General features: G+C 42.5%; 1 protein-coding gene across 4 annotated transcripts in view; it reads right to left on the reverse strand.

The window, feature by feature from the left end:
• The window catches only part of CNOT1 (CCR4-NOT transcription complex subunit 1), a 56041-nt gene extending 30148 nt beyond the window's left edge, over window positions 1-25893 (reverse strand). For all 4 annotated transcript variants that reach the window (XM_069027327.1, XM_069027325.1, XM_069027326.1 and 1 more), the window contains exons 1-16: window positions 25789-25893; window positions 19929-20204; window positions 16226-16333; window positions 15447-15545; window positions 14869-14937; window positions 14710-14764; window positions 14126-14329; window positions 12716-12884; window positions 10776-10902; window positions 10385-10495; window positions 9065-9235; window positions 8402-8529; window positions 7216-7456; window positions 5616-5735; window positions 4415-4537; window positions 4031-4182 (exon numbers count right to left, since the gene is read on the reverse strand). In XM_069027327.1, the coding sequence (XP_068883428.1) occupies window positions 4031-4182; window positions 4415-4537; window positions 5616-5735; window positions 7216-7456; window positions 8402-8529; window positions 9065-9235; window positions 10385-10495; window positions 10776-10902; window positions 12716-12884; window positions 14126-14329; window positions 14710-14764; window positions 14869-14937; window positions 15447-15545; window positions 16226-16333; window positions 19929-20030 (1979 nt within the window). In that variant the 5' untranslated portion in view covers window positions 20031-20204; window positions 25789-25893. The remainder of the gene's footprint in view (window positions 1-4030; window positions 4183-4414; window positions 4538-5615; window positions 5736-7215; window positions 7457-8401; window positions 8530-9064; window positions 9236-10384; window positions 10496-10775; window positions 10903-12715; window positions 12885-14125; window positions 14330-14709; window positions 14765-14868; window positions 14938-15446; window positions 15546-16225; window positions 16334-19928; window positions 20205-25788) is intronic.
• Between the last annotated feature and the right edge of the window lie 1992 nt (window positions 25894-27885).

The raw sequence follows: 27885 nt of genomic DNA on the forward strand, positions 1-27885 counted from the left end.
ATGCTGTGATCCCTTGGTCAAATCTGCTCCTCAAGGCTCCATCCTGCACCCAAACTTCACACCATTTATGGTTATTCTCATTCTGAATCTCATTACACACAAGGTTTCTCTAAAAGCTGAGATACACGGGCTATGTACTCACAGACAGAAAAAAAGAGGTAAATACCACCACCTGCTTCACTAAAACTCATCTGTCTACAAACTGAAAGCCGTGCTTCACACACAGGCACTAAACCCAAAGAGAGACAGGAAACTTAACTATCCAAGGAAGATATAATCAAAAAACATCAGAAAACTCAAACTTAGGCACGAAGTCATTACACAACCCAGAGCAGTCAGTACCTCTTTCCAAAGTGTTCCATGTCTGACAGCCAGGTTCCGTAACTGGAAGGAAAGCCAGCTCTGCTGCTGACTTACCTAACCACAGACATAATAACAGAACACTAACATTTTCCTTTTGGAAAAAAACAGCCAATTATTTATGCTTTCCTGAACTTTAGTTCTGCCTTTTTGGTGAGCACAGCTAAAGCTGCAGATTCCTTCCTGTAATGGGTGCAACTATCCTAATAGCTTTGTTGTTCTGTTAACCTTATCTGAAGATTCCTCATTTCAACTCAATTTTTTCACAAGCTTTTACTGCTCAACTCTTGGAATGAGGGGGAAAATAACAAAGGAACTATCCTGGTGATTAAGGCAGAAGAATTGAAGATTAGCCTTCAGCTTTGGCAGGTACTCCATTATAGGATACGAAGAATTAGTTAAGGGTTTCCAGCTGTTCTCCAAAGCCAGCGATACACGATGCAGTGTGGGAAAATCCCACCCATGAGAGATGGGAATCTGGGGAGGTATCATGGGTGGCCAGGTTTCTGTACAGGGCAAGGAACATGTTAATGACTGTTTCACAAGCTAGATCCTTTACACTCTTAACATCCTCTCATCAGAGCCTTATGTCAATGATTTCAAAAGAAATGGGCTTGGGGGAATGTATGAAAATGCAATCAGAAATCTACCTTCAAAAACCCTCAAACAGATTTTTTTTTTCAGAAAGAGCAACCAGACCTGAAGACAGAGCTCTGAGCATGGCACACATTAGATTCAGTATCTACAGTATGTATCTGCCCTCACCCCATTGCCACAGTCTCAGAAATCTCAACATTTAAATGTATGTATGACCAAGTGACACGCACCACAGGATTTTTTCTGATGCAGGAGGCATTTCAAGACCATACAGCACTTCAGTTAGACATGGAATGGGTCAGGGGACTGTAGAGCACAGCTGACATGTGGTTACCAACCTCAGTCTTTTGCCCTCCTCCTTTTTGAGGGGTTAAATTTGCAGTCTTTATGCGTAAATACTACAGCATGCTTTTGCAAAACAAATTCCAACCTGCTGTAGATAGATAATATGGCAGCCTAGAAGAGGACAAATACAGACTTACAATCCTAGAGTTTGATATTTATGGTGACTGGTTAGGCCATTTGTGCTTTGGAGAGAACCACTCATGTTTTGTCCCACCATCTAGACAGACTGAAGGTTAACTTTTTTATCATGTCAAGGGACACACTGCTGTATCAAGTTGCAAACATCACAGTATTTTTAGACAGCAAAGAACCACACGTTTTCTAAAAAAAAAAAAACCCAAACCAACCAACCAACCAAAAAATCCAACAAAAACAAAACCCACAAAAACCCCAGTCTGCATTTGAGGCAAATTAAGTTGGTGGGCTGAGAGCCAGGGACCAGAGTCTAGAGCAACAAAACTGTCACTGTAAGGAAGTTCCAGCTTGCTGGAATCACATGTTCATTTCTCTTACTCTTTTTTACCCCAAAACACTTTCTTAAAAAGCAGGAACAAGCCTTTTAATTCCTGAGGCATAGGTACACAAAAGCCTCTTCCCTGCTTGAGACGGACTGAGAAGAAAAGACCATTCCCCACACTGACACACTTGGACTGTGCAAGACATGACTGTTTGGAGAAGGCACTGCTGCCCCTCTCAACTCACTGCAGGTCCACAAGGGAAGGACTTCTAATAAGCAGCTTGTTAAAAAATTACATGGTTGGCCAGCCGGTGGTACCTGCAACCAAGCCTGACTTCATTGTAAAAACACTCAGTAGTAAAGGAAGACTTATTTCTTTTTGAAGACTCACTGTTACATGATGCCACAACTGCAGTGCTCACCAGCGATAAACAAGCTGCACCAAAAATAAGTCTCAGAACATGCAGGGACCTGATGGCTAAAAAAAAAGTATCTCCCAGGTCACAAAACAAGAACTAACTACAGCCTAATTAAAGAGCAGGCTCCTAAATAAACAGATTTAGGAGATGGCAGGCTTCAGCTAGTCAAGTGCAACTACCCTCCCAGATGTATTTAATATTTCCTGTGATTTTAACCTTCTAGTCTTTACAACGCCTGCTTCCATTCGTGACTGAAACCTAAGCTAATCAAAGCAACTGCTTCATGAAAGACATCCAAGCTTTTTCCTTCTAAAGCTCAAAGAGAATAACTAACAGAAAATGACTGCAAGTAGGTCACATTCTTGTATAAAGGGGAATAAAAGTAGCTATAAAAAGAAACCAAAGGCTGTGAGAATTGTGCCAGTAGAGAACTAGTGGTGTTTGGAATTAATGGAATAAATAAAACTTGGTAACACATTAAAATTCAGAACACAATGACATTAGATGCAATTCAAATCTACAGTTAACTATTAAACTTCTAAAACACAGACACTGCAGCATGCAAAATAAGGAATATAAGCTCATTTGTGAATGACAGTCTCAAAAGATTCACTTTGACCTGAAAATTAAGAGCTATCTCTTCAGACCAAGACATGTGCTAGACCGTTATATTTCAAAAACAGTATTTCAACAGCATTTTAACTTCAATTGCACAGGTTCCAGCAGAAAACAGGAGAATACCTTCTCCTAAAATCTTACAGGTACCTCCAATTCCCTTTCAGTTCCAATACTCATTGTGACCAACTCTATGCTGGTACTAATTTCCTACTATCTACATGAGAGCCATGAATCATCCTGGGTACCTTTAAAGATAAGAAGCATCTCTTTCAAGACCACACTGACTAAACCAAAGGACACAGTATAAACCTCAGATTAGGTAACACACACTTGGACATGCCAGCCTCATTTGGTGCCAAAATGTAGCAGCAAAACAAGCCTCATCTCCAGCTTCCAGTCGCTCTGGCTTGCACATTGCACTAAGCTGCCTCTCGTTACCTCTGAAATACTGTCGCAGTTCAATACCACCTTGATCTGACAGCGTTAAGAAACAACACCACAAACGTTTTACAATTTTTAGTCATATTTACTATGTGTGTACATAGCATTTAAAGACTGATTTGTCCAACTTCAGTTTCCATTAGCCCTCCTGTATTCCACCCCTCCCTCTAAGCAGCTCTCAAACCCAAACCATTTTCTTTTGACTTCAGCTAAACAATCTGATCTGCAAAAGATGTTCAATATTTTCCATCTTTGACTACTTTGAGTCTCTCTCAAAGACAACAGAAGTTACACACATCTAGTTTCAGTCTCAATTACACTACAATCACCACTCCCCACTTTTCTTGTACACATAAGGACAGCAGGAGCCCTTTGTGCCAGAGCAGTTACCATGCAGAAACATTTGGTTAACACAATCACAAAATCCTATATAAAGTCACTGTTTTCCACGATGCTGTCCCATTCTGTAGCCATGGCCTGGATTCCTTTGTCCGAATTACAGCCCAATTACAGTCATTACCAACTGAGAATCTGACTAACCAGCCAGCCTCCAGTCACCAACATCAGCTCACCTGTTTGATGATAAAGACAAGAATACTCAATCAAGCTCTTGTGATCTAGCCTACAAGATGCTTCAATGCAAAATTAAATGTACTACTGCACCTATCCCTGCAAGTTTATACACTCTCACTAACCCCATTCTCCATGTGAAATTCCAAGCCAGCTGTGACCACGTGCCAGAAAGCAAGCTGCAAACGGATTACACATTCAGCCTAAGCAACATAATCCTTACCCAGCACAAGCTTGCAGACAGGCCAACATAGTCGCCAAGGTTTCTGGAGGAAGCTGAGCACTTTTGGGCTGATCCTTCTCTGGAGCAAGGCCACCCAGGATAGATGGACATCTTCTCTTTAAGAAAGTCATACAGGCCTGGATGAAAGGTTCCTGAGGAAAAAATGTTATCTTAATCTCCCCAAATCACATCCAAGACACTATTTCAAATTTGGCAATTGCACCATAGAAAGAATCGCACTAAGCTACTATAGTTCAGTGAAAACGTTGAACTATCAGACCACGGACACTTTCAACAACTTTAAAGCTACTTATAAAATTGTTAAAGTGACTTAAGTTAGTCACTGATAAGAGTGCAAAAATAAAGAAAAAAATCCTGCTTTACCCCATGCTCCCGAATTTTATCTGTGAGCCATTTGTCAAGTTTGAGGTATTCCCGTCGAGAGGCAAGTGCAGCAAGGTCAATAACAAAGGCAAATGGAGTACCATTTAGCAGCATTGACAAGGCCTAAAGAAAGAAAATCAGAAGACTACTAGTGAAGACACACAGATACTCCTTCTCCTTTTTCTTTCTAGTTCCCATACATGTTTTAGTAAAGAAGTCTTATTATGACATGCTGCTATGCTTTCTTTGTCAACAAAGATTGGTACTGTCAACTTCACTTATAGCTCGCTTGTGAGACAAGTAAGCAAGAGCTCTGATTTGAAATCATGACTTCACCTTCTTTGAAGCGACCTTGTGCTGACAGCTTAAATTCCTCTGTGATATGACAAACCACCAGCAAGTGGTCAAGAGCTACCAAATTGATATTGCTACAAAATTAAGCAGAAGAGCCTAGCATCTCCCTGTGAACAGACCTCAGCCACTGCAGAAATACTCAAAATGTATCTGCTCCAACAGGTCATCTCTGAACACTGTAATTGCTACAACAAAACTGACTTCAAGCAGCAGCTGGTGCTTTTGCACTTTGAGACACCCAATTATTTTGCATCTATCTTTAGGAAGCAATAAAGGCCTCAAAGAAGTTAGTCACAACTTCCAGTTTTTTGTCAAAGTGTAAAAAATAAGAAGTAGTAGCATTCTCAAGAAATCCTCATTCCATTATGTTTAGCAGCACCACCTTCACACAAACATCTGACAGATATTGTATATATTCTCATTTCAATAATATTCAAGGTTAAAACAGTCAAAGCTCCTCCTGGATTCACACTACATTCACACAGCAAGCAGTTCTGTTGTGCTGCTTCCCAAGGTACTTGTCAGCTAAGCCATGATAACCAACCCCACTGCAAATACCAAGTAAAATATCCTGGGCTCACAACAGGACAGGCTGGAAGCATCTGTAGTCAGATACCACAACTCAGCTGAAGAATACTTTAAGTCACATAAACATAGGTTGGGTTTTTTTTTTTTGTTTTGTTTTGTTTTTAAGATATGGGACAGCAGCCACAAATGCATTCAGACATGCTTAAACAATGTAATCCTTACTAAATTAGTCTAAGTTAAGCTTAGCGTTCATTAAAAGATGAGCAGGTCTGCATCAGACACCAGACAAAAAATAATGGCAGTATTTTGCAAAACTCACCTTCAAGTCTTGCGCCACATCAAGAATGCGTGACAATTTAGCCTGGTCATACTGCTCCCCTCTCATGTACCATTCTGCCATGGCATGCATGATAAGCTGACGAATTGAAGGAGACTGACCCTGAGGAGAATTAAATTAGGATTGTACTTCATGATTCTAGGAATAGGATCAATTATGTGAACATTAAACAGGGTATTTCACAACTAAAAAGATTAACATACAAACATATTTACTCTTTAGCTTCAGAACTTGCTTCTGATTTGAGCTCCTCCTATGCAAAAATAAACTATCCAGGAGTACAAGAAAAGGATGTAGCATGACTGCAAATGGTAGGTATGTACATCCCCATCTCTTTCCTACCACTGTCCAGGACCAATTCCTCTCTATTGCAGACTAATTGCTTTTAGACTACATAAACATTTACAAAATGTTACACCTGACATGATGTCCTGAACTGAAAATTCAGTATCACGTCTTAAAAGAAAAACATGGTATCTAGATCTTTACTCATAGAGGGGTAATTTTAAACTACAACACAAGTAAGATTTTTATGGCAGCAAGGGTTTTTGCTTAAAGGAAAAGTAAAACACCCTTATGTCATGGAATGGCTCCATGTCCCATGGCAATCATCCTTCAGTGTCCTGATCTGAGACCTACCCTGTGGAAAAATTGCCTTTTCTGCCATTTCAAGACCTCATGCAAAAAGCATCTCACTTCTACCCCTCATCCTTCAATTTAAAGACTTCCATCAGGAAAATATGAACTGCATGACCATTCATAGCATGATCCTGGAGGTCAAGCTTCTTGCCATTAACTCTACTCTAGATGAATAGGGAAACGTTTGCTAAAGCAGATTCCCTCTGACCCCAGAGGCTTCCTCTGCTTTAAATTTCTTATGACTTCTCTTTGTTTAACTACCAGTGCACACAATGATGAAGGCCACACTAAACAAAACATCCATTAGGTGTATGGGATTTACATACACAGCTACCATTATCTCTACATGGAAGTTCTCCTTGAAAAAGGTCAGCAGCCAGTCCCAAGTTTTCAGAAAACACCCTGACTCTGAAAACTTATGGTGCAGGTAGTTTCTTTATGCCTAGAACAGCCTTCATCTTTTTGGCAAGTACAAAGGAGACTGTTTTGGTTTAAACCTTTTCACCCTTACTACACTTCAGGTTTTTACACTTCAAATGTGTGAGGCCGAGAGTTGAGGGGGCAGGGTGGGTGATGCTGTTGTGAGGCTTTTCATGGTTTCTTTTGTTGGGTTGTTTGGTTTTGCATTTTTTTCCTTTTTTTTTTTTTTAATAAAGCTGTGGTCAACTTTGTTTAAAGCTAAGGTTTAAAAAAGTCAAACTTAACTTGGATCTCTCTACTTTTCCAGGAATATTTTCTCAGTGAATATTATTGAAAACCAAACTGCAACAGTTTGCTTCAAGTCAGGGAAGAGACATCCTATTACTCTGCATGAACCATGGATCATTTACCTCTTGGGTTTTAAAGTGACCAGTTCATAAACCAATACAAACATTGTTGTAACTGTTCAATCCATTTAACAAGCTTTTAAGTTACAGGAGCAAACTACAGTGAAAATACTTACCTGTCCATGCCATGCATAGTGCAAAATGATGGCTGAGTTGGGATGGTTGCCAAGGAAAATTGGCATGAGCGTGGAGATGAGTTCATGGCGCAAGGTATGCCAGGAGGTGTTGATCTGCAATAAGGCCAATACCAGCATATCCGGGCAATGCTTGATAGGAAAACTGAAGAGCTGCTTAACCTGTTCATACTGCCCCACTTCTGCCAATCGTAACAGAGACTCTATCAAATCCAGGCTCTTCCTAACAAAAGAGAAGAAAAAACAAATAGACAACCCGCACAAAGTTACCAAGCAGCAAGTTTACAGGATCCTGGATGCTGGTATCTTATAGCAACAACTGTAAGGACACATAAAGCAACACCCACTGCAAACAACCTGACACTGCAGCTCTTATGTACAATTAGGGCTGTGAGAAACCATGAAAAATAACTGAAGAGCTTAAGAGCTCCTGACTCTGTTAGGGAGGAGAGATAATTGAAAGCTGATGTTGAAGAAACTCAGCTTGAGGTGGGTCACTTGGATAATTTAAGTTGAAATGTACTTTTTAAAACACCTCAAAGTCCCCACTTGTGAAAGTTAGTGAAGATGCTCTACTTGTTTTGCCTGCTTTACAGACAAGTGAGCATTGCCAATTTACTTGTGTTCCTCATCATTCAATTCCCTATTCTGGGTCATATAATTGAGAAAGAAGCAAGTATCTTTACTGAAGTAAGGTACATGGCTATACTAAAAAAGGAGTGTAAAGGTCAGCTCAGAAAGTCACACCAGTCAGTTTTATGCTGTAACTCACCATTAGCCACATACATTTACTAATTAAATTTTAGGACTTCTTTCATACAAGTAGAGCAAGTTTCTCTAATCACCCTGGGAAAGAGATTTAAATTTCAAACCACCTCTTCTATCCCCTCCTTTCAGCTTGCAGGATATGCCAAAACACATCAGCAGAAACTCTCCAAACAAGCTGAAGACTCCAACAAAAGCAAGGTATTATGGAAGTACACAGGAACTTCTGACATGTGCATAGTTTCACCAATCAAACACGTCACAAATACTAATGGCTGATCTACTACTGGTATGTACACAGCTACAATAAATCTGGCTGCATGAAAATAAAGCCACCTTTGACCAGACAAGTAATCTTACTCTAACTCTATGTATAAAAAGCAGTTGAGAGCAGGTTTATTACCATGTAGCAATTTCTCGATTGTCATCCTCTGGTGGTGCTTTCAGGATGTCTGTGGCAACAGTATGGCAAGGGTAGTCAGCAAAACAGAAGATGTCAGGGTTTATGAGGGAATGTTGGATGAAGGAGAGCTGGAGTAAAAAAAGATGTCAAAAGTAGTTTAGATACTAGAGTTTCAGGGTCCTCCCACTTTATCAAGTGCCAAATTTTTGACAAAGATACAAATCAACTAAGCAGCAGGGATGAGCCAGGCTTCACTGTGTGTTTTATGCAAGACTGAATCTCACACTTCTAGAATTTGAGAAGGACGGATTACAGACGTGCTGAGGGTACTTGTTTGCACAAAGCTGTGGCCATTCTGTGTAACCAGGTAAGCATCCCAGGGCACTGCCATGCAGCAGCAGTTATACGCTGAGCTGCACTACACACCAGAACTCTGCTGAGGTCAAAGGTATGGTCACAGTGCACAGCAAGTAACCACATCCCACACAATGCAGTCAATTACACACTGTACTTCTGTAACACACTTGAGGCTTGTGCCTTACAGGCCAAGGTCTCAAATGTGGATTATCTAAACACTCACAGTACTGATCTCCATTTATTATTCAAGAAATTCAGAACTTCTCAAATACTCTACAGATAGAGCAAACAAGTTGGTAAACTCACCTGGCCCTCTGCATGCTTCCAAGGTCTGTATATGGCATTAACTGGAAAAACCTCCATTCCCAGCCCTCTCTGGATTCCAAAGACTACAATATGCAGGCCCTTGCTATCACGAATCTGAAATCCTGGATGGTCCAATTCGTACGTTACTACTTTGAAGTCCAGGCTAGGGTTCTGCAACCAGACAAACAAGGGTTGTCAGCCCTGCACATTACAATCTTCAGTACTGTCGTGAAAGAACCCCTCTTCATCAGTACTGTATCCAGCTTAACATGCACCTAACTTTTAGTTGAAAGCAAGGGTTTTGTTTTAAAAAGAGATGTATTTACATAGTGAATGTGAGAATTTGATGCAAGTTAATGTTTTAAACTACCTTGTGAAACTGCACTTCCCCAGCACTACAGTAGCTGTGTATCCTTCCAAACATTTCATTAACAAGTCTTTAAAAACCCCAAACATATTATCCTTTCTTAGCATACTAACTTATTCCTTTCCTAGGCTTCCACACCCTCTAAAAAAGGCAGAAGGGTCTGACCTGCTGGCAAGCAGAACTTGCTCCTCCTTTTGCAAAAGAAACGCCAAGCCCTTGTAAAGCACCTACTGTATTTTCAGGAAAAGTGTGAAACAATACTGATGAGAGAGCTTGGAGGGAACTGTGGCCATTATGTAACACAGACCACTCTTTTCAGAGACAGGTGAGCACCAGAGACAAAACTATTTTATGGCCCAAGTTTCAGAAAAACAAAACAGTGACTTCTCCATACATTAGAGGGAACATACAGAAAAAATCCCACCCAGTGTAAGGCAAGCAAAGGAAATGGTATTCTTGTTTAACTGAGTACATTATAAAAATCACTGCTTATACAGTGGTGGAAAACCTTTTCTATTTCTATAGCGTCATCATACCTAAGAAGCAACAAACAAGAGTTTTGGATGAGTAGCTATAAAAATACTTTCATTTCATTTTCATCACTAATGCCTACAGTAAGACATTTTCCAAAACAAGGCTGATGCACAAAACTTTACACTGTCAGAAATACACTGAAACACAAAAACCCTCAGAGAACATATGCTGGAGTATACAAGAGCAGTGTGGAATGAACCTCAAACTGCACCCACATTACTAATTCAAGTAGCTTCTATTTCTCAGAATTCCTCAAAATTTTCTTGTTCATGAAGAAAAAAACCCCAAGCATTTAAGTACAGTTACATTACAGAGATTCAAAGTTATTCAGGCTGTTGGGAGCTTAAAAAGGTTTATAATCATACTGAGATATGACATGCTTTCTCCACATAAAAGACCAAGATGCTCTCAAGACTTACCAGCTCTTTAAGAACATCAATCAAGACCTCCACATTCCAGGTATGGGCTTGGCTTCCGTCACTCTTATCTTTGCCATCACTCCAAATCCCACTGCCAGGAGCCGAAATAGACTGCAAGTCAAATACACTGAATCAAACACTAGTAAAAAATAAAGCAGTCTCAACACCCACTGGCTACAGAACTCCCTGCACTAGAAAAGTATAAACAGAAGTTCAGACTAGTAATGACATCAGCTGAACATTTCTGAGAATCTTTCATTCACAGAAGTATTACAGACATTTACAGTAGAACAGGTATTGAATAATATAAGCAATTGTTAAGTTCCTAGAGGCCAGCATTTCAACTCCTCCTTCTGCTGAAATATAATCCACAGCACAACAGGCCACTCACTTGTAATGGAATACCATCTGTCAATCCTGAATGAGTTCGAGCCATCATCCCCAAAACCCTGGCAACCTGGGCAGCCGTGACTTCCCGAACACCAAACTGCACGATTATGTTGCGACATTCTTCAACACTAACATGCAACAAAAAAGAGAGATCATATAGAAAATCAGGTTTCACTACAGCACAACGCAAGACTCCAGTCAAGTTAGTCAAATGATCCAACATAACAAAATTCCAGGACAATCAAGAAGAAAAATTCAGTAGACAATCTGAGCAATTATTTCCACAAAATACACTGTGCCACGTTTCCAGCTCAAAGCCATGTGTACTGAAGTGACAGGGATGTCAGAGATGTTTCACAGGCTATGCTCTGTCAAAGCAAAAGCACAGGGTAGGTTTAGCACTCTTCTTGGTTAAAAGCGCTTTCACCATTGACCTGTGACACAGAGCTTCAAAGACTCAAGTTTTTTGCTACCTTAAAGTGAAACAAAGGCCTTGAGAATGCATGTTTCAAAATGCTGATGTGCACTGTTCAAAGGTAAGCTCTGAATGTTTACCTTTCAGCCTGATACAAGTCATGGCATCCCTGAGCAGAAGGCACCAGCAAAAACCTCCCAGGAGCCAAGAGAGAAAACAATGAGCAGATGCCTGAGTTTCAACTGCAGAACTGAAGGCTTTTTTTACAATTTTTTTTCCATTTTGTGAACACTTCATAACTAGGTCAGGAAGATTTATATAGCATGAGTATATAAACTGTTTTATTAACAGGCATGCCTTAAAGGAAATAATTCAGTATCTTCCAACACATGGTGTTTTTATTTCTTGGTTTAAACAGACACTCATGTTAGTATCTTTGAGACTTCATCACCTCCCCAAAGTAATCAATAGTCCTTCTCTTTAAAGACAGAATCATTTAATTCTACCTTATGCTTCTTACAAAATGCAGGTTAGCTTCACTCTGAGGGCTAAGGCTGCACACTTGAAATAAACCTTTAACATACTCAACTCTTCAGTAGACAGCTTCTGACTCTAGTTTCTCCCTTCACATTCCTAGTAACCACTCCAATTCACACATGTCTATAAACAAGAAGCCCATGTAATGAGGTACTTGTGCTAGGTGCTATAAGCAAAGAATTTTAGTCCAGCTGACATGACTCCCCATAAACACACACACCTCTACGGACAACAGCATGTTTCACATGGCTCCAGCAAGTCCACAGCTGCCCCTCTAATGTTTCAGACTGGGGTAGGGAGCAAGAATATGGAACACTGCTGAGGATGTGGGCAATGTATGCCTACCAAAATACACACAAACCCAGGATGAGTTTAATACAGTTGTATTTTTACCAAAATGAGCCTAACCAGGCAAAAACTGGTGCAACTGTCAAGATACTCTAGCAATTCACTACGATAATTTGAGTCTACAGCTACAGAATCTCAACCATTAGCAGTCATTTGATCAGTACCACACTGATGAAAATCCAGTACAAACAGAAAGTTGCTGCTGGTCTACTCTCTTGAAGTGAGACCATCTTCAGTTTTTCTATAATTTATGTCATGTGGACAGTGAGCTAAGAGGAGCCTGGCACAGGAGCAAAGTTCTTCCAAAACTCTAGTAGGATTTAGCTGGAATTTATGCCTACCCACTTTTGTTTTCATTTAAAAAGGGTGATAGTCAAATTCTTATGAAACCTTCACAAATGTGAATCCTTTTATGCAGCACTTCTTCCCATAACAAAATCCTATACAGTGTCCATAGACATGTAATACACATTAGAAGAAAGCAAAATACAACAGAAATCCAAATAAACTACCTCCTAATACTTGATAAGATTCTAGTTATTTTAGTAACTAAAGTGTTCTTTACCCTTTGTCTCAAGAAACAAGAAAGAAAACCACCACCACCCAAAATTACATGCCTGAAAATTACATTTCCTACAAACCTTGCACAAAAGCCATAGCCAACTTCTTGCATGAAATCTGCCAGAGAACTCTCCATCATGGTTTTGGCTATCCCTCCAGAATCAGGCAGGATCCTGTCCATTAGAATGTCCCGTTTTTCAGGGTATAGAAGTGGTGCAAGCACCACAGGGCAACGCTCCTGGGGAAAATCTAAAGGCAAGAGTAACAAAAAAGTGTCAAAACACCCAGAACACCAGTTGCATGTTGAAAGACTATTCAAAATTATTCCACTACTGTGCTAGAGTTGTCTTGCTGCTGCAGAAATCAAGAGGGCACTGATGCAGCATCCCTCCATCCCATTCTCAGTTCTCTACTCGCACTGGGATATTCTGAGAGAAAAAGAATGTAGACTAGACTAGGTTCATGCAGGTTCACTGAAGTTCTGCAGCTGCCCAAAAGGCCAGCAGCTGTGCTGGTGTAAGTTTAGAACTAGACTGTTACTAACAGCGGTCATCCAAAAAAAGCACAGAGCAGGAAATAATACAGCAGTCCAGCAAAAGCTGCTCCTCAACTCAGGAAATATTAGGAAACAAAGGATCTGCTACTGAGGCTAGGAAATATAGCAAATGTAATGCAGACACTTGGGCATGGAAAGAGTAAATACTCCTTTTTTCCCTCCTGGGAGGCAAAGTTTAACAGAGACGAGTAATGGCGGATCAGATCTGTGGGTGAGAGTTCTGCTCACAGTGGAGAGCCGCAAAGACAATTTGTGGGTGGGCCTTCCTGAGACAGCACCATCTTTAAGATGACACATAACATCTCCATACCCTCCAGGGCCACTCAGAGAAGAGTTCCCAATTTCCCAAAGCAAAGTATCAGGAATTACACAAGCTAATGCACTAATCTGTATTAAAATAAGTATGAACTAAGAAGTTACATTTAAACAATCAGAACAAATATTTTGCTTTTGTATGAAGGGTAGCTTCCTCTGAGAAATGAACCAGAATTTAACTCAGAAGTACCTCCCTCACTGTGCTCGTGTTTTGTCATGGATCTGCATCTAATATAATAAAACAGTTCTTAAAATGCACCTGTTTGAGATGGCAAAGTATGTTCCTTACTCTGTAAGGGGGTTTTCAACTACAGTGCACTGAGCTGCTTTAGTTAAATCCACAAATACCATCCCATACAGACTTGAATATCCCTTACTCAATGGTTATTTATCACAATTTTTCAAAAACATGAGACCACATTATCACTCTTTGAAAGCAAAACAGTACATTAGGACCTCATACCAGAACAGTGGTACTTTACTGTCAGTTTAGAACTATGAAAATGTATTGAGTTCTAATTCAGCAAGCTCCCAACCACTTCAGCACTCTGCACTGACAGCAAGTAATGAAAATCAATCTCAAAATCTGCATCTGGTCAGGCTTCTTGAACTAACTTACCTCTACGTAATGTTTTGAGGAAAGCGTCAATCTGCTCCTGTCCTACCCCAAAGGCTCCCTTCTGCCCAAAGAGGAGATGGGAGAGGAGAAGGTGCAGGACCTCTATTGCAATATCTTGGAAGCCACCTTCTTGATTTCCACTGACGTCTGCGTCAATGTAAGAGCGCAAAAGATCCGGGAGTTTCTGTTTGATAAACTGGGCAGCTTTTGGAAACAGAAGAGGTTAGAGTCAAAACCTGGGATTCTGTTTTAATATGAGATTCATTCAGCTAGGTAACATTCTCTTAATTTGAGTTTGTTTACCACAAGCCACAACAGTTCAGATTTAAACAGAAATCTCGTACCTGAGAACTCAAATATTAATGGACAACTACAAGTAAAGGTATCACAACATCCCAACTTGATTCACTATCAAGCAAGTCATTCATGAAACAGTCCTTCGACTTCATATAAGATGACTGTGTTACCTATTGCCCCTCCTAATGGCACCACTGATTGCAAAGTCAGGTCAGGCCCCATCTACCCGCCTAGAAAGCCCATTGATGAAAAAGGCTGTCTCTGCTGCAGTACTTCAGAAAACTTACCAAAACCTCGCAGATCTGAGCTGAAAGAGTTCAGTAAAGCCAGACCAAAAATTACCTACAAACAAAAACAAACATCATAGTAAGGGGACCTCATCCTTTCTAACTAGCTAAGTAAAAAAAAAAAAAAAATGAAGTATTTTTGAAATAAGTGTTACCTACCTCTTGAACTTTACTTAATTTGATGACTTTACTCAATTGGGCAAATAAATGAGGTGAAGGCTTTAGACTCTGAAACAGGTAAGAAGAGTTAACATGAAAGCTGTTGTGGGATTAGTCTAATTTGCAATGTGTCAGACTATCTAAAGTCTATTTGCAAGCTTGGAATATTAGTAACTATTCTGCTGCAGGTTAACACAAAGCTTCCATGGCTAAACAACTTTCCAACTACTTTTGAATACATCTAGTGTAAAAGCTTCTTCCATATATGCCACTATTAAACCACGATCACGGCTTTCATATTGAAAGAAACAGGAATACTGATGATTTATTTTGCTTCTCTTGCAACAAACAAGCCATAAGGTACAAATATTAGATAAAGTACTAAAATTAAGTCTACAGTCATTCTGAGTGATTGACTGACTTGCTTAGTTTAACAAAAAAACCCCCCACACCAACCAGGCAAGCTCAGTTTTTGAAGATTTTACTACAAGGGAACACAACAGAAAACCAGCTAGTTTCCTAGAGACCAATTCAGTGCAGTTTCTGACACTGGGATCCCCTTCAAGAAGTATACAAACCTTCTGATAGTGCAAGGGATTGTCAATGGCGTATGACAGCGTCGAGATAAAGTTTGGTTTTGTAATCAGCGACGCACACTCCTGGATCAGAAACTGAGTCTGAAAAGAACAAGGTAACTTGAAGACTCAGTTCCGTAACAGCACAATAAAAATAAACTACTGTCCACTGTGTACAGAAAAACTAAAAGATAAAGTACTTATGTAAGTGCCCAAATTCTCACTAACATCAACTAGCTTCTTTTCATTTAAGCTTTCTTCAGGTTTGCTTTGCTTTTAAGACTGACAAAGTGATGAAACATTCCCCATCATACTTGCAATGTTTTGCTTTCTGTAAACATCCTCACACATTGCAAGAGATAATCCAAGAGTATTTGATTCATGGTTATGAGCTAAAAAGTCTGCGGCAAAATGGCTTAAGGATGAAAACACTCCTACCAATAGACATAGCACCACAAGTGTCAGCTAGTGGATCTGGACAAACTCTTAAAATACACAGAAAGGCTTTCAAACTACAGCACTGCATGTGGTAAAAAGAGCATTTGTACTGATGCAACTTGGTTTTTTTACACATCAAGAGATTATAAGCCAGGTATCAGCAATGTATCTTCTGACCTGAGGATCGGTAAAAAGTTCTTGCAGTTGAAAGGCCATATAACCAGAAAAGAAGTTTGCTTGAAGCTACTCCTTCTAACCTGCCTTTGTGCTTGACCTGGATCAAATCCCACCACAGATTTTTAACAATCAAAACTAATAAACAGAAGTGTTGGTGTAAACTGTACCTGATGAAAATCTTTGCCACTGCTTTTACCATCGCCACTGAAATCCACGTGCGAGAATAGACAGCGTAGTAAATGCCTGTCTGCCTCGGGACCGTGCCTATTCACAATCTGGAAAAAAGTATCAAAAAACCAGCTTAGTAGCAGTCATAACAGAGCAAGATCTGGGTCTAGTACCATGGATACAGCAGTACTTCTAGTAGTTAAATCATCTACAGTTTCAACAAAACTGCTATAAGTGTTCCTTTTAATCGGTATCCTAGAAACCACGCCATTGATCCTATCTGCAAACAAATGTATCAACAAAGAGAATCTAGCCAGACACAAGTCACTGACACAGAAGCCATGCATGTCAGGGGTGGTATTCTTAAAAAGTAAAAAAGTCACCCCAAGGATTCTGCCACCAAAGCAGCTCAAACTCCACACAGTACCATGGCCTCATTTTTCCCCAGTTTTTCCCATAGCTGCAGTGCCTAACTCTGCAAGAACACAACCATGGGACAGCACCTGTGCAATGCCTGTATAGCACCAATTTCTCCAAAAGACAAGCCATTATAAGACACCTTCACTGATCTTGCAGGCAGCTTTTGCACTGTCTCCTGGCCATGACTGACCTGACTGCTATTGCTCCAGAGTCTTTTAAGACTTAAGGGAATATTACATAGAAAGTTTTTTCTGACATCTGGCAACACTTTTCCCACTGTCTCCCCTTTTCTAGCTTCAGGAGAGACACAAATGTGCTAGCAAAAACCTGCAGCTCTGGCTCTGGTCTGACTGCTTCCACCCAGTCCACTGCTTCACCCGTCATGAATGTTCTTGTTTGCCAGTAGTTTCTTTGTGCAAAGAGACAAACAGGGCTGCTTTAGGCTCTGCCTGCTCGAGCTCTGATGTTTGACTGTTTTCATCTCAATTTTTCTACTGTTATCTGACACTATGCCTCCCTTTCCCACAGAACCTGCTTATTCCAGTGGCTGCCAAGTTTTGTTCTACTGGAAAGAAACTTCCAAGTCAGATCTAGCTCTGCTTCTTGACCAGAGGCTATAATATACATGCCTGTGGTATGTCAGTCCAGAGTAAACAGTCCAGCTGTGGTGACAGCTCTGCCTTTGAAGGCAGCCATAGACCAGGAAGATGCTCAGATTGGTGCAAAAGGCAGCAAACCTGAATTGACAGCAAATTCTACTACCTAGCTCAGGCTTCAGAAAACAGGCAGTTTGTTTAGGCAATCCAAATCAAATACAAAGATCTGCATGTGGTAGCAAGACTGACAAAAAGCTCGATCAATTTCCTAAGGAACTGCTTGGTGCTGTGACCAAGATGAATTCATCAAAGTAAACAGATGCCAAAGAAAACCATACATACTAAAGCTCTCCACACAACTATTCTGCATCAGTAGTAGATTGCTTCCTTGCACTGAGGCATCTTCCAAAGGACAATGACTTGAAAACTTAACATCTGGGAAAGAAGGGAAGAGAAGGCTGAAAGTGCGGCATATCATCTTTCAAATCTAACTACATTCACAAAAAAGCTCTTCCAGGAAACAAGGAATGAGAATTACTAGTTTTCTGAAGAAAGAGCTGAAAAAAACCTTTGTATTGGCAGCCTTGATATACATTTATGTGACAGTGTATCCAGCCATAAAATAAGATCGAAAGACTTTTTTTTTTACTGCAAGGGTGACAAAGCACTGACAGAGGAAAAGGTTGTGGAGTCTTCATCCATGCTGGCACTCAAAAGCTGCCCAGACATATTCCTGGGTAACCCACTCTAAGTGACTGCTTGAGCAGGAGGTTGGACCAGATGACCTCCACAGCTCCCTTCCAACATCAACCAGTCCGTGATTTATGATAAAGCTTGAGCCACATGTATTTGGATTTATCAGCCAACATGTTTGGGCAAATACAGGATTAGACAAAAAATAACTCTGTTTTTCTAGATTCAAAAAGTTTTGCTTTCCTAGTTAAACTTGTCTACAAAGCCCGTTCCCCCTCTCCAACCAGGCTCTCCTTACCACTTCAGGAAAACAAGACCACAAAAACTCACTTCAGAGGAAGCCATGGTTTAGAATTCGTGTCTGACAAACGCATAAAATATTTTGGAGTTTTTTAAACATATATTCTATTTTTTTAAGCATTAGCTAGGTTAAATGACTACTGATAGCACACTTAGAAAGAAATTAATTCATCAAGCTTTGCCACTGTTACACTCAAGTGATGTATCTAAATATGTGTCATTTTGGTCAGCTGTGACAAGAACAACTCCAAGTATGAATTCCCACAACTCTACATGCTTAGATGGAAACTTTGTAAAATTGAGTGAATCATGCCAAACATTTACCCCAAGCAGTATACCATGAGGCAGAGTTACACCATGCACATATGTCTCTTCAACTAAGGAAATATTGTATTAGCAACCACAAAAGTAAAGCAATACCAGGAAAATAAAATTTAAAAAAAAGACAACAATGGATTAAGATTTTAGGAATTTAGTCTTGAAATTCTAGATCTGTTTTATAACCACACACAAACCAGCCATTTCCACAGACCAGGTTCCAGTCTCTCATCACAGTGAGGCTAAGAGGCCTGCTGATGGGTACGGAACAATCTGTCCCTGTTTTAGAGAGCTATGCTCCAACCGAATGGCAGATAAACCGTATCTTCTCCCAAATCAAGTCATGCTTCAGTCACACCTTGCTGCAAAAACCATCTGTTGAAACTAACAGTGATCAAAAGGACAGCATGATCCCAAATGAGCCCCTGGAGTACTGAACTTGCAAAAACATGGTAAAGTTAGAAAAGTTACAAGAGACCTATTCCATCTTACATTTAAAGCAGCCAATAATGCTGAAATCACTCTCACCTCAAGATAAGAAATGAATGCACTTTTAATTACACCAAATGTTACAGAACTCACTGCTTAAGCCCTCTGGCCTTCTAATCTGATTCAAATCGCTGCAGGATTGCACTGCTGCAGGAAAAAACCCAACATTAAGTGGCCCAGCTGTCTGCTGGGAACTGAACTAAACCAGTTTCTAAAACTAGCTCAGTAGCATTCACTTCCTCCTAAGCACTCCTCTGCAGATAATGCTTTTCAGTCCACCCTGCAAGTCAGAGCTATTTTTAAAAAGGTCAGTTAAGCCAGAATTCTCGCCCAGATCACAGATATTTGGGTCTCAACATGCAGTTACTCTGCCTGCCTTCTGAAAACTCCGGGCCAAGACAGTCAGCTTGGCTTCACCATCAAGCCATGAGTCACTGAATGAAAACAAGAAAAAAACTTCCATCAAGGGAAGAAAGAGCATTTAGAGGTAAATTACAACATACTCATGCTTTCAGTGCAACAGCTCTGAACACTGAATATATACGTTTTCCTTCCCTTCCCAATCAGTGTTCTATTGAATGTCCAAAAGTGGAAAGATTTAACCTGGAGGAGGAGTTAGGAAAGCTCTGCATACCGCTTTTCAGGAGCAGCAGTTAATCCTGATATTCAACTACAAAGTTAATACTGGTCTCAGCTCTGAGCTGCATTCCATGACTTGGCAGATGAACCAGCAGGACTATGAGACACACCCTGCAATTCCCAACAGCACAGAAAACAGCAAACAGTAACATACACAAGAGCACCGCAGAGTACAAACTCAAACGAGCAGAGAAACCCCAGTTCTCTTTCCAAAATTTATTGTGTAGCACCATATCACTTTACTTACATGCTGTATTTCCTGCTGGCTGGCTCGGTAGTTTTTCTTGGTTAAATTGTCCACCAGGTAGCTGATTTGAGACAAGGCCAGCGAGAGCGAGTCAAGATTCATTGCTGGTTGGGGCGGAAGCAGGCGGCCGAGCCCGGCGCAAAATCACCATTATTCCCCTTTAGTCACCTCAGAGACAGGTCAATTTTTTTCCCCCAATGAGCCTGTATCTGTTTCTGTGTTACTTGCTTCAGCTCTTCTTTCTCAATTGTCGTAGTCTGTTCTGAAACATGGCACCTGGAAAACAGTATTAAATTAGATCTAAGTTCTGTAGCTATGTCACATAACTATGTTCACAAGGAAAATGAAGTACTGTTAAGTTTTCACAACACAAGCTCAGTTGTTTTTACACTACCTGACCATTTTTATTTGTTTCTGCATTCTGCAGTCTGAAAGAGCCAGCAAACAGCTCAGTCAGAAGAATGACTTTCAGCACCGTAAGAAAGAAGAAAATGAGATGAATAATGAATTAGACACCACACAGCAACAATCAGAGGTCAGAATCATTCAAAGCATTGATCACAAATTAATTTTAAAAACGCGCTTTTACCATCTCTGCTATATTTTGCCTCAGTACATCCAAGCAGTATTGCCTCAACCCTGCACACCAAAACAAGCAATTGTGAATGAGCAACACACAAAGAACTGCAATAAACTAACCCTAACATTTGGCTTATACTGAAACAGCTTTCCAGTAAGCTACAACAGCAGAGCTTGCCAGCTTAATAAATTTCTATGACAACACAAAACTTGGCACTTGACATCTCATCTGTTAAATTACAGATTGCCAGTGTGACAAAATTGCATCCCAAAGCATGTCCTGCATATCCAACAGTGTGAGGAGTCTCGAAGGAAGCCCTAAGCTACTCTCAGAAGCAGAACTGTGCATTATCAGAGGCAGAATCAAGCTGGAGTCACTGCCTGGAAGCTCACAAAACCCAAAGGTCACTGGGCTTTACGCCAAGAGTCTGAAAATCCCTTTTTCAGAATAAAAACTGTTGCTTTGCTGTCTTGGCTCCATGGTGAAAACCACCAGTACACGATTTCTGCCTCATCATGGAGATGGATGGCTCGAGTGATGTGTTCGCCTGGCACGCGGAACTGAGGCCAAACCAGTCCAGGGAGCGTTCCTGCAGCAGCACAACTCGGCATGTTGAGCCTCCTTCTGCCAGGATCCAACAGCAGCAGCACACAGGAAGCTGAACAGGCTGTGCTGGGTACCATTAGAACTCTTCTTCCCATCTCCCTTTATACAAAGGTTTTCACTTGCTTACACTTGAAACTATACCTTATTTAACATTTGCCTACACTTCAAAACATCGGGAGCAACAAATCCTATCAGAGGCAATGAAGACCATTGTGCTCTTTGAAAAAGTTTATTTTATTACATAAATATAAGGGTAAATTATTTGTAAGAAAAGTCAAATCAACTGACTTCCAGACTTTCCTTATGCCATAGAAAACCCCGACTACTCAATGAAGGTATGCAAGATGATTCTTATGCAACAAAACTTACATCTCACAAAGAACAAATTTTCAAGCAGTAATACTGAAAGCATTCTTCAGTGACAAGGCAGTTGGCCTCTGAAAGAATTTCAGAGCATGTCTAAAACTGCAGTAAGAATTACACAAATTTTCCATTTCTTTTTAGTACATCTGACAAGCTAGAATTCATTACCTTAATATATAAAGGTTTAAAAGGCCACTGACTGTGGAACATCTTTGCAGAAGGGAAGACTGGCACAAAAGTTTAAAAAGATTTCTCAGTAGTACAGTACCTGACTTTTTTTTTAACAACCTTTAAATTCCTCTTTTGGAATAACCTAGAAAATGTCACTGGGTTTGGCAAGTACATGCTTTCCAAGGTAATCTTACTGGCAAAGTTTAACATATATGACCAATATAAAGCTTCTGAAAAGCATTTGTTAAAAATCAAGCACACAGACCTTGGCACAGTACTTGCACTTACTAAAACCAGCAGTCAGCAAGGGGAATTCAGTCCCATCAGAGCACCAGATTACAGCAACCAGACTGGAGAACTCACAGGCTGTTTGAGCTGCCTACAGGACATAACCCAAAACTTCAACTTTACCATTTTTTAAAGCAATAACAGAATTTCAGAGTTTGCCTTTCAGGCCCCTAGGAAGAAAAACCACACTTCTCTGGGCATTTTTCCTCATACCAATACAAACAGCACAGCAATCACACCTACTCCATCCACCTAAAAACCAGGGCTTTTAGCACTGAAATTCTCAAGCTGGGCTCAAGCCTCCCTGCTGCCATGCAACAAACACCCTGCAGAGCACGGACACTGACCGTCCCACCCTCCTATTAGCATCTCTGTTGTCTCCCAAAAAAGCAGGGAATGCTTTGATTGCAGGGAAGCAAAACAAGCTTTGCCACCTTCCAACTGCAAAATCTGGCAGTGCCACTGGACAATCCAAGCTGGAGGCAAAATGGGATTTTCCCTTTCAGGGAAGCCTCTTAAGGAAGAGCCTGAGCAAACATGCAGACTCAAGGACAGAACACAATAGCTGAGGAAACAGCTTCCTACTTACGTTCTAAACATATGGTTTGCACCGTGTGTATCCCGACACACAGCAAACCCTGACAGCTCCCACACACGCAACATAACAGCACTTCAGAGGTTCAAACCGTGCAACCTAACTTAGGAGACTACAGAGTAACCAAGGGAGAATTGCCTGCAAAGCAGAACTGCACAGATACCTCTCTGGTCATTCAGTGCAAGGCTAAAATTCAATTACTACAGCACTGATTAAGGAAGCTATGAATGCTATGTGAAGCAGACTTTATTTTTAAATCCATATATCCTTAGTGGGAATGAATCTCTCTACAATGGCCTCAACAATTCAAGAAGCTTTCAGCCCATGGGACAAATCAGGTTCAGACAAGTCAGGCCTCAAATACAGGGAGTTTATAAAAAAAATTTAGATTAACTGTCAAAATTAGCTACTTTCAGTCACAGATCCTATGATACAGTAATGGATTAAGATGCCCGGCACGGGATTCAGGAGCTCTTACAATATTGCTGTTTTATATTGTGCAATACAAGCCATTTTAAAGATAAAAAATATTTACCAAATTCTACAGCATTACACACCCTAAACACTTCCTAAGGAAAGTAACAGCCCATCAGCAAAAAACATTTGGCATCTATTTCAGGAGATTTTTTTTCAAGAGCAGCATTCTGTTGGATTAAAACATAAATGCAATAAAATTTCAGGCAAGAATCCAAAAATCACAAAATAGAGAGGGCCAATATGAAACCACCCATCAGGTGTGACAAAGACACTCCCTACTAACCAGAAATGACTAGCAGTAAGTAAGCCTTGGTGCTGAAGCTGACAAACCTGAAATCTTCCACAAATTCAGAAACAGCCTCACAAAGAAAGTAATTTCAAAATTACTTTAACCTATCTTTGGATTTTTTTTTTTCAGAATTTTGCAGAAGTAACTATTTCCACTGGATTTCAAGAGCTGTATGATTTTTAGGGCACTTGTGCTGCATGTGGAGAATAAAACAGCTCAAGTGACACAAACAAAAATGTGTTTGTTGATTAGGTTCTAAACTCCTGTCAAAAAACATCACATAAAACATGCTAAAGGGACCACTACTAAACCTGGTCTTCAGAACAATCCTTTACCCTCTTTTCAAACCCATGAACAAACAGAACACTTGGAAGAGCAGCACACCTCTCTGAAGGCCCACACTGAGAGCAATCCAAGGAAGAAAGGTGGTTTTGAATCACACTATACTTTGTATTTCAGGATGTCTACCACTTTGAAATCTACTGAGAAAAAAATCCCTAGAGTGGAAGTCACATTAACAGTAAAATAAGCTCCTGATTCATTACACCAGTTCAAATTCAGGTGTTTACAAACAGAAATGTCACCTGAACATTCCATATACTGAAAGCTGCACCCAATTCTAGTAAACTGGAAGTCACGAAGATTAGACACAGTAACTTTAGTTTAGAGTGTGGCTGAACTAAGCACCTATGTTGTTCCTATACACTCAGGCCAGTGAAGTTTCAGTTTGGAACCTACCTCAAATACATGAGACATGCATCAAACATGACATGGCTGCTTCAGGCATTTTCACATCTCAACACAGACTGTTTAAAAACAACAAACCCCAAGAAACTCTCACTTCCCAATTTTCCTTCAGACAAGCACTGCAGAATAAAGTTTCTGCTGGAGGGAAGAAAAGGAGGGACCTGTTCTTAAAGCCTTCATGCTTTTTTTACCTTCCAGAAAGTGTTTTAAAACAGTTAAATGCTATTTCAAAAGTCAAGGAAAACTGCAGTATTCATACATCAGGGATGTTTATGGAACAAAACAGAAATCTAGCTAAAAAAGTGATGGCTTCAACCATGATTCCCAGTGATAACAATTCCCAACATGATTTAGTTATATCCCATCATGGGGACACAAAACATTACTGTCCTATATTCCTAAGTTATGTTTACAGTTTCTCTTCCACTTACTCAGCTGAACACCAAGAGTGGCCATTTCAGCATAAATTAAAAACCTAGGAACACTATATAGGATAAATAGTATTTCTCCAAAGAGACACAGGTAGACAGCAAACTGGCTGTGAGTTTGATTTGGAGATACCAGGCCAACAGCAGTAACAGTTAAGAGTGAATTTAAAAGCAAAAGGGCTGAAAGAATCAAAATAACAAACGTGGAAAGGACAAACTGGTATATTACCAACTAAGTTTGCTTCCTGTTTATAAGACAGTCACCCCACCGAGATTCACCCTGCCTGTTAAGTTTAGCCACTGCCAAAGTAGTTACCTTAGAAACAGGAAACACTTCAGTTGGGTACACTAAGAATGACTTGTCAGAGTCACACCTGTTTTGTTACCTACTTAAAAAAAAGTTCCTGAGAGCAGCTGCCATGCTTCCTTGCAACGAGTGGGACTCAGAAACAATCGGAGTACATGATGTACCAACAGACTAGTGTTGTATTTTCAGTATTATCTCACTTCTGTTGTAAATACAGTCGAAACTGATTGTGGTTTGTTGAAATTAAACTATGAGTATTCACGGGCCTTCTTGTGTAAGGAATAAATGGTACTAATCCAAGTTAGAAAACTATTGTAAAGGAGCTGTTGTACCGACACAGCATCTGTCGAAACGACCAACTGTTGCTATTTCTAGTTTAGAATTATCCATTTTACTGGGCAGCATGTTTGTAACTGGAGGACAGCACTGAGAAGGATTTCTCCCATGTGGTCTGCAAGAAGGTTATGTCACCGGGTGATTTACTACAGCTCACTTTTTCCGTACTTTCTGTGGGCAAGTCGCAACAACAGCGATCTCCTACGGAGGCCGCCGAGCCCGGCCGGGGCAGGCCCGGTCCGGAGTCCTCCAAGCTCCACCTGTCACTACCGGCGTTACACAAGCGAAGGGGGAGAAACGAGCACAGTTGGCGAGCTGGAGGTTTCCCCGCCGCCTCGCGACGCTGCCGCCGCCACCTGCCCCCGCCACCGAACCGCGAGCACCCGCGGCTCCCACCCCGGACCCCGCGGAGTTCCCTCTGTCGCTCAGCGACGGCCGCAGGACCGAGGAGCGCGGGGGAAAGGGCCGCGGCTCCCGCCGCTGCCTTTCGCACACCCCGGAGGACGGCCCGGCCGGGCGGGTGCCTCAGCCGGCCCCGCTGCCCCCAGCGCAAGCCGGCTCGGCCCCGCTGCCTCCGACCCCGTCCCGACCGCGACTCCCTCCGCCCCGGAGCCCGCAGTGTCCCCACAGCCGCCCAGAGCCCCCCTCGGGGGCGGGCAGGCGCTGCTCCCACCTCGGCGGTGTCGTGAGGGCCGGGCCGGGGCCGCTCGCGCGCTTCTCTCGCGCCGCCGCCGTTCCGATACAAAATGGCGGATGGGGTCGCGCGCTCGCGCCGCGGCCTTTCCCCTCCCCCGTCCTCTCGCGGGGGGGGGACGCGGGGGGGAGCGGAGGGGCGGGACGCGCGCGGAGCTGCCGCGCCCCCGCGGAGCGGCGTTCGCCCAATCAGAGCGCGGGGCCGCGTGAGAGCTGGCCAATCAGCGCCGCGCGACCTCGGGGGCGGGCACCCTGCCGCTCTCCGCGCGGAGCCACAGCCGCGCGCCATTGGCCGGGAGGGGCTGAAGTCCTTCCTACCCTCTCAGCCAATCAGAGCTCCGTAACCCTCTCGGCCTGCGCGTGCGCGCCGACGGCCAACCCGCGCTGCCGAGGCCGGCCAATGAGCGAGGGGCGTCGCGCGGGGGCGGGGCGGGAAGGGGAAGTGGCGGGCAGTGCCAAAGGGCGCGCGGAGTCATGGCGGGGGGGGTACTCCCCCCCGAGTGGTGCGGCCCGCCCCGTTCTCCCTCTCATCGCTGTTCCCCCCCCCCTCCCCGATGGTGGTACAACCCCAGGAACGGTTTTCCCCCCCTGCGCAGTGCTGTGGTACGGACCCATGAATTGGCGTCTCCTCCCCCGCGCTACCTTGGTACGGCCCAGGCACTGCTCCCTCATAATATGGCGGCCCGGGGTCCCTCAGAGTGCCCGGCTCGGGTCCCGCATGTTCCAGGGCGGTTTTTCCTCTCTAAGGAAATCGTCCTTCCATTTGCACCCTCCAGGATGGCTGGCCTCAGTCCCCGAGAGGAAACTCCCTTCAGCCCCTTCCCGCCTGTCTCAGCCACACCACCACACCCGCCTGCCGGCCCCGGCGGCAGACACTGGGGTGCCACACCAGGACCAGGGGCCACAGAGCCTCCACTGGCATGCCCCGGGCCTGGGCGTGAAGATATCCCAGAGGATGAGGGCCTGAGGAAGGCGGTGAGACTTCCCAGCTCCACACCATCCATCCCAAAGCTCGGAGAGCTGGGATGGCATTTCCAGATATGCTCTCACCCGGGAGCATCTCCCACAGAAACCACCTCGTGTTGGCTTGACACACGCATCACAATGTCACTTTTATTGAGTTGAGTTCCCTCCACTTTCTGCATGTACAAAATACATGTTAAAAGGCCAGTGTTTGTAAACAGGGAAACAGTAAGGCAAACAGGAACAGCCACACCACCTCTAGACCTGCCTTACCCTCAGCCACACGGACGCTGTGGGAGCACCAAGGGAGTCCAGCTGTTCTCCAGGTGACAACCGAAGATATGGGACACTGTGTCCTCTTCCAGTTTGGCCAAGGGACCTCCTCATGCCTAGCACACCTTCAGGAAAGCCACAGCCACAAGAGCCACCAGGTACCAAACCTTTTCATCTTGGAGCAGGGTGGGCACTGGAGGCATTTTGGCATTGGCATCTGCTGAGCATCTCTGCTGGGCTCCATGGGAGGTGGCTCTGTGCTCCCCACATCCAGGACAACTGGACATCTTTATGCCAAAGGGTCCCCTGAGCCCCAGCTCCTGCTCACAGGCAGGAGCCTGGCAAAGGAGCTCAGGACACAGCCAATGCCATACAAGTGGGGGTTTGGTGGAGCCTGGTTTTGTCAAAAGATGAGGGCACAGATGCTGGAGATCCCTTGGGACCTCCACAGCAACCCTCAAACATTTCTGCTGTGCTTGGGGCTTTTCTTCCTCCTCCATTTGTGTCTCCCTGTCCCGAGCAGCAGTGGGGAGGGCCCCATTTACACGCAGTGTTAGTAAGGAAAGACCAAATGTTTCCATGTGAGGAAGCATCCATGTGCTGTCGCCTCGCCTGCAGCCTCTGGTTGCAGAGGGAAAGAGCCATGTTGAGAAGTACAGGAGCACAAGACATGGTTCTCCTTCCCACCACAACAGCCCGTGCTGTTTCCAGAAGATGCAGGAGGTGCAGGGCCAAGTTTGGACAAATCTGTGCTGTGAACCCTCGTCACAGATGCATCAAGAGGTACACCTGAATTCCTCCCTCCCCAAGGGTTTTAGAAGCCAAACAAGATGAAAAGGAA

The sequence above is a fragment of the Aphelocoma coerulescens genome, chromosome 11 (assembly GCF_041296385.1).
Source record: "Aphelocoma coerulescens isolate FSJ_1873_10779 chromosome 11, UR_Acoe_1.0, whole genome shotgun sequence".
In the NCBI taxonomy this organism is placed as follows: Eukaryota; Metazoa; Chordata; class Aves; order Passeriformes; family Corvidae; genus Aphelocoma; species Aphelocoma coerulescens.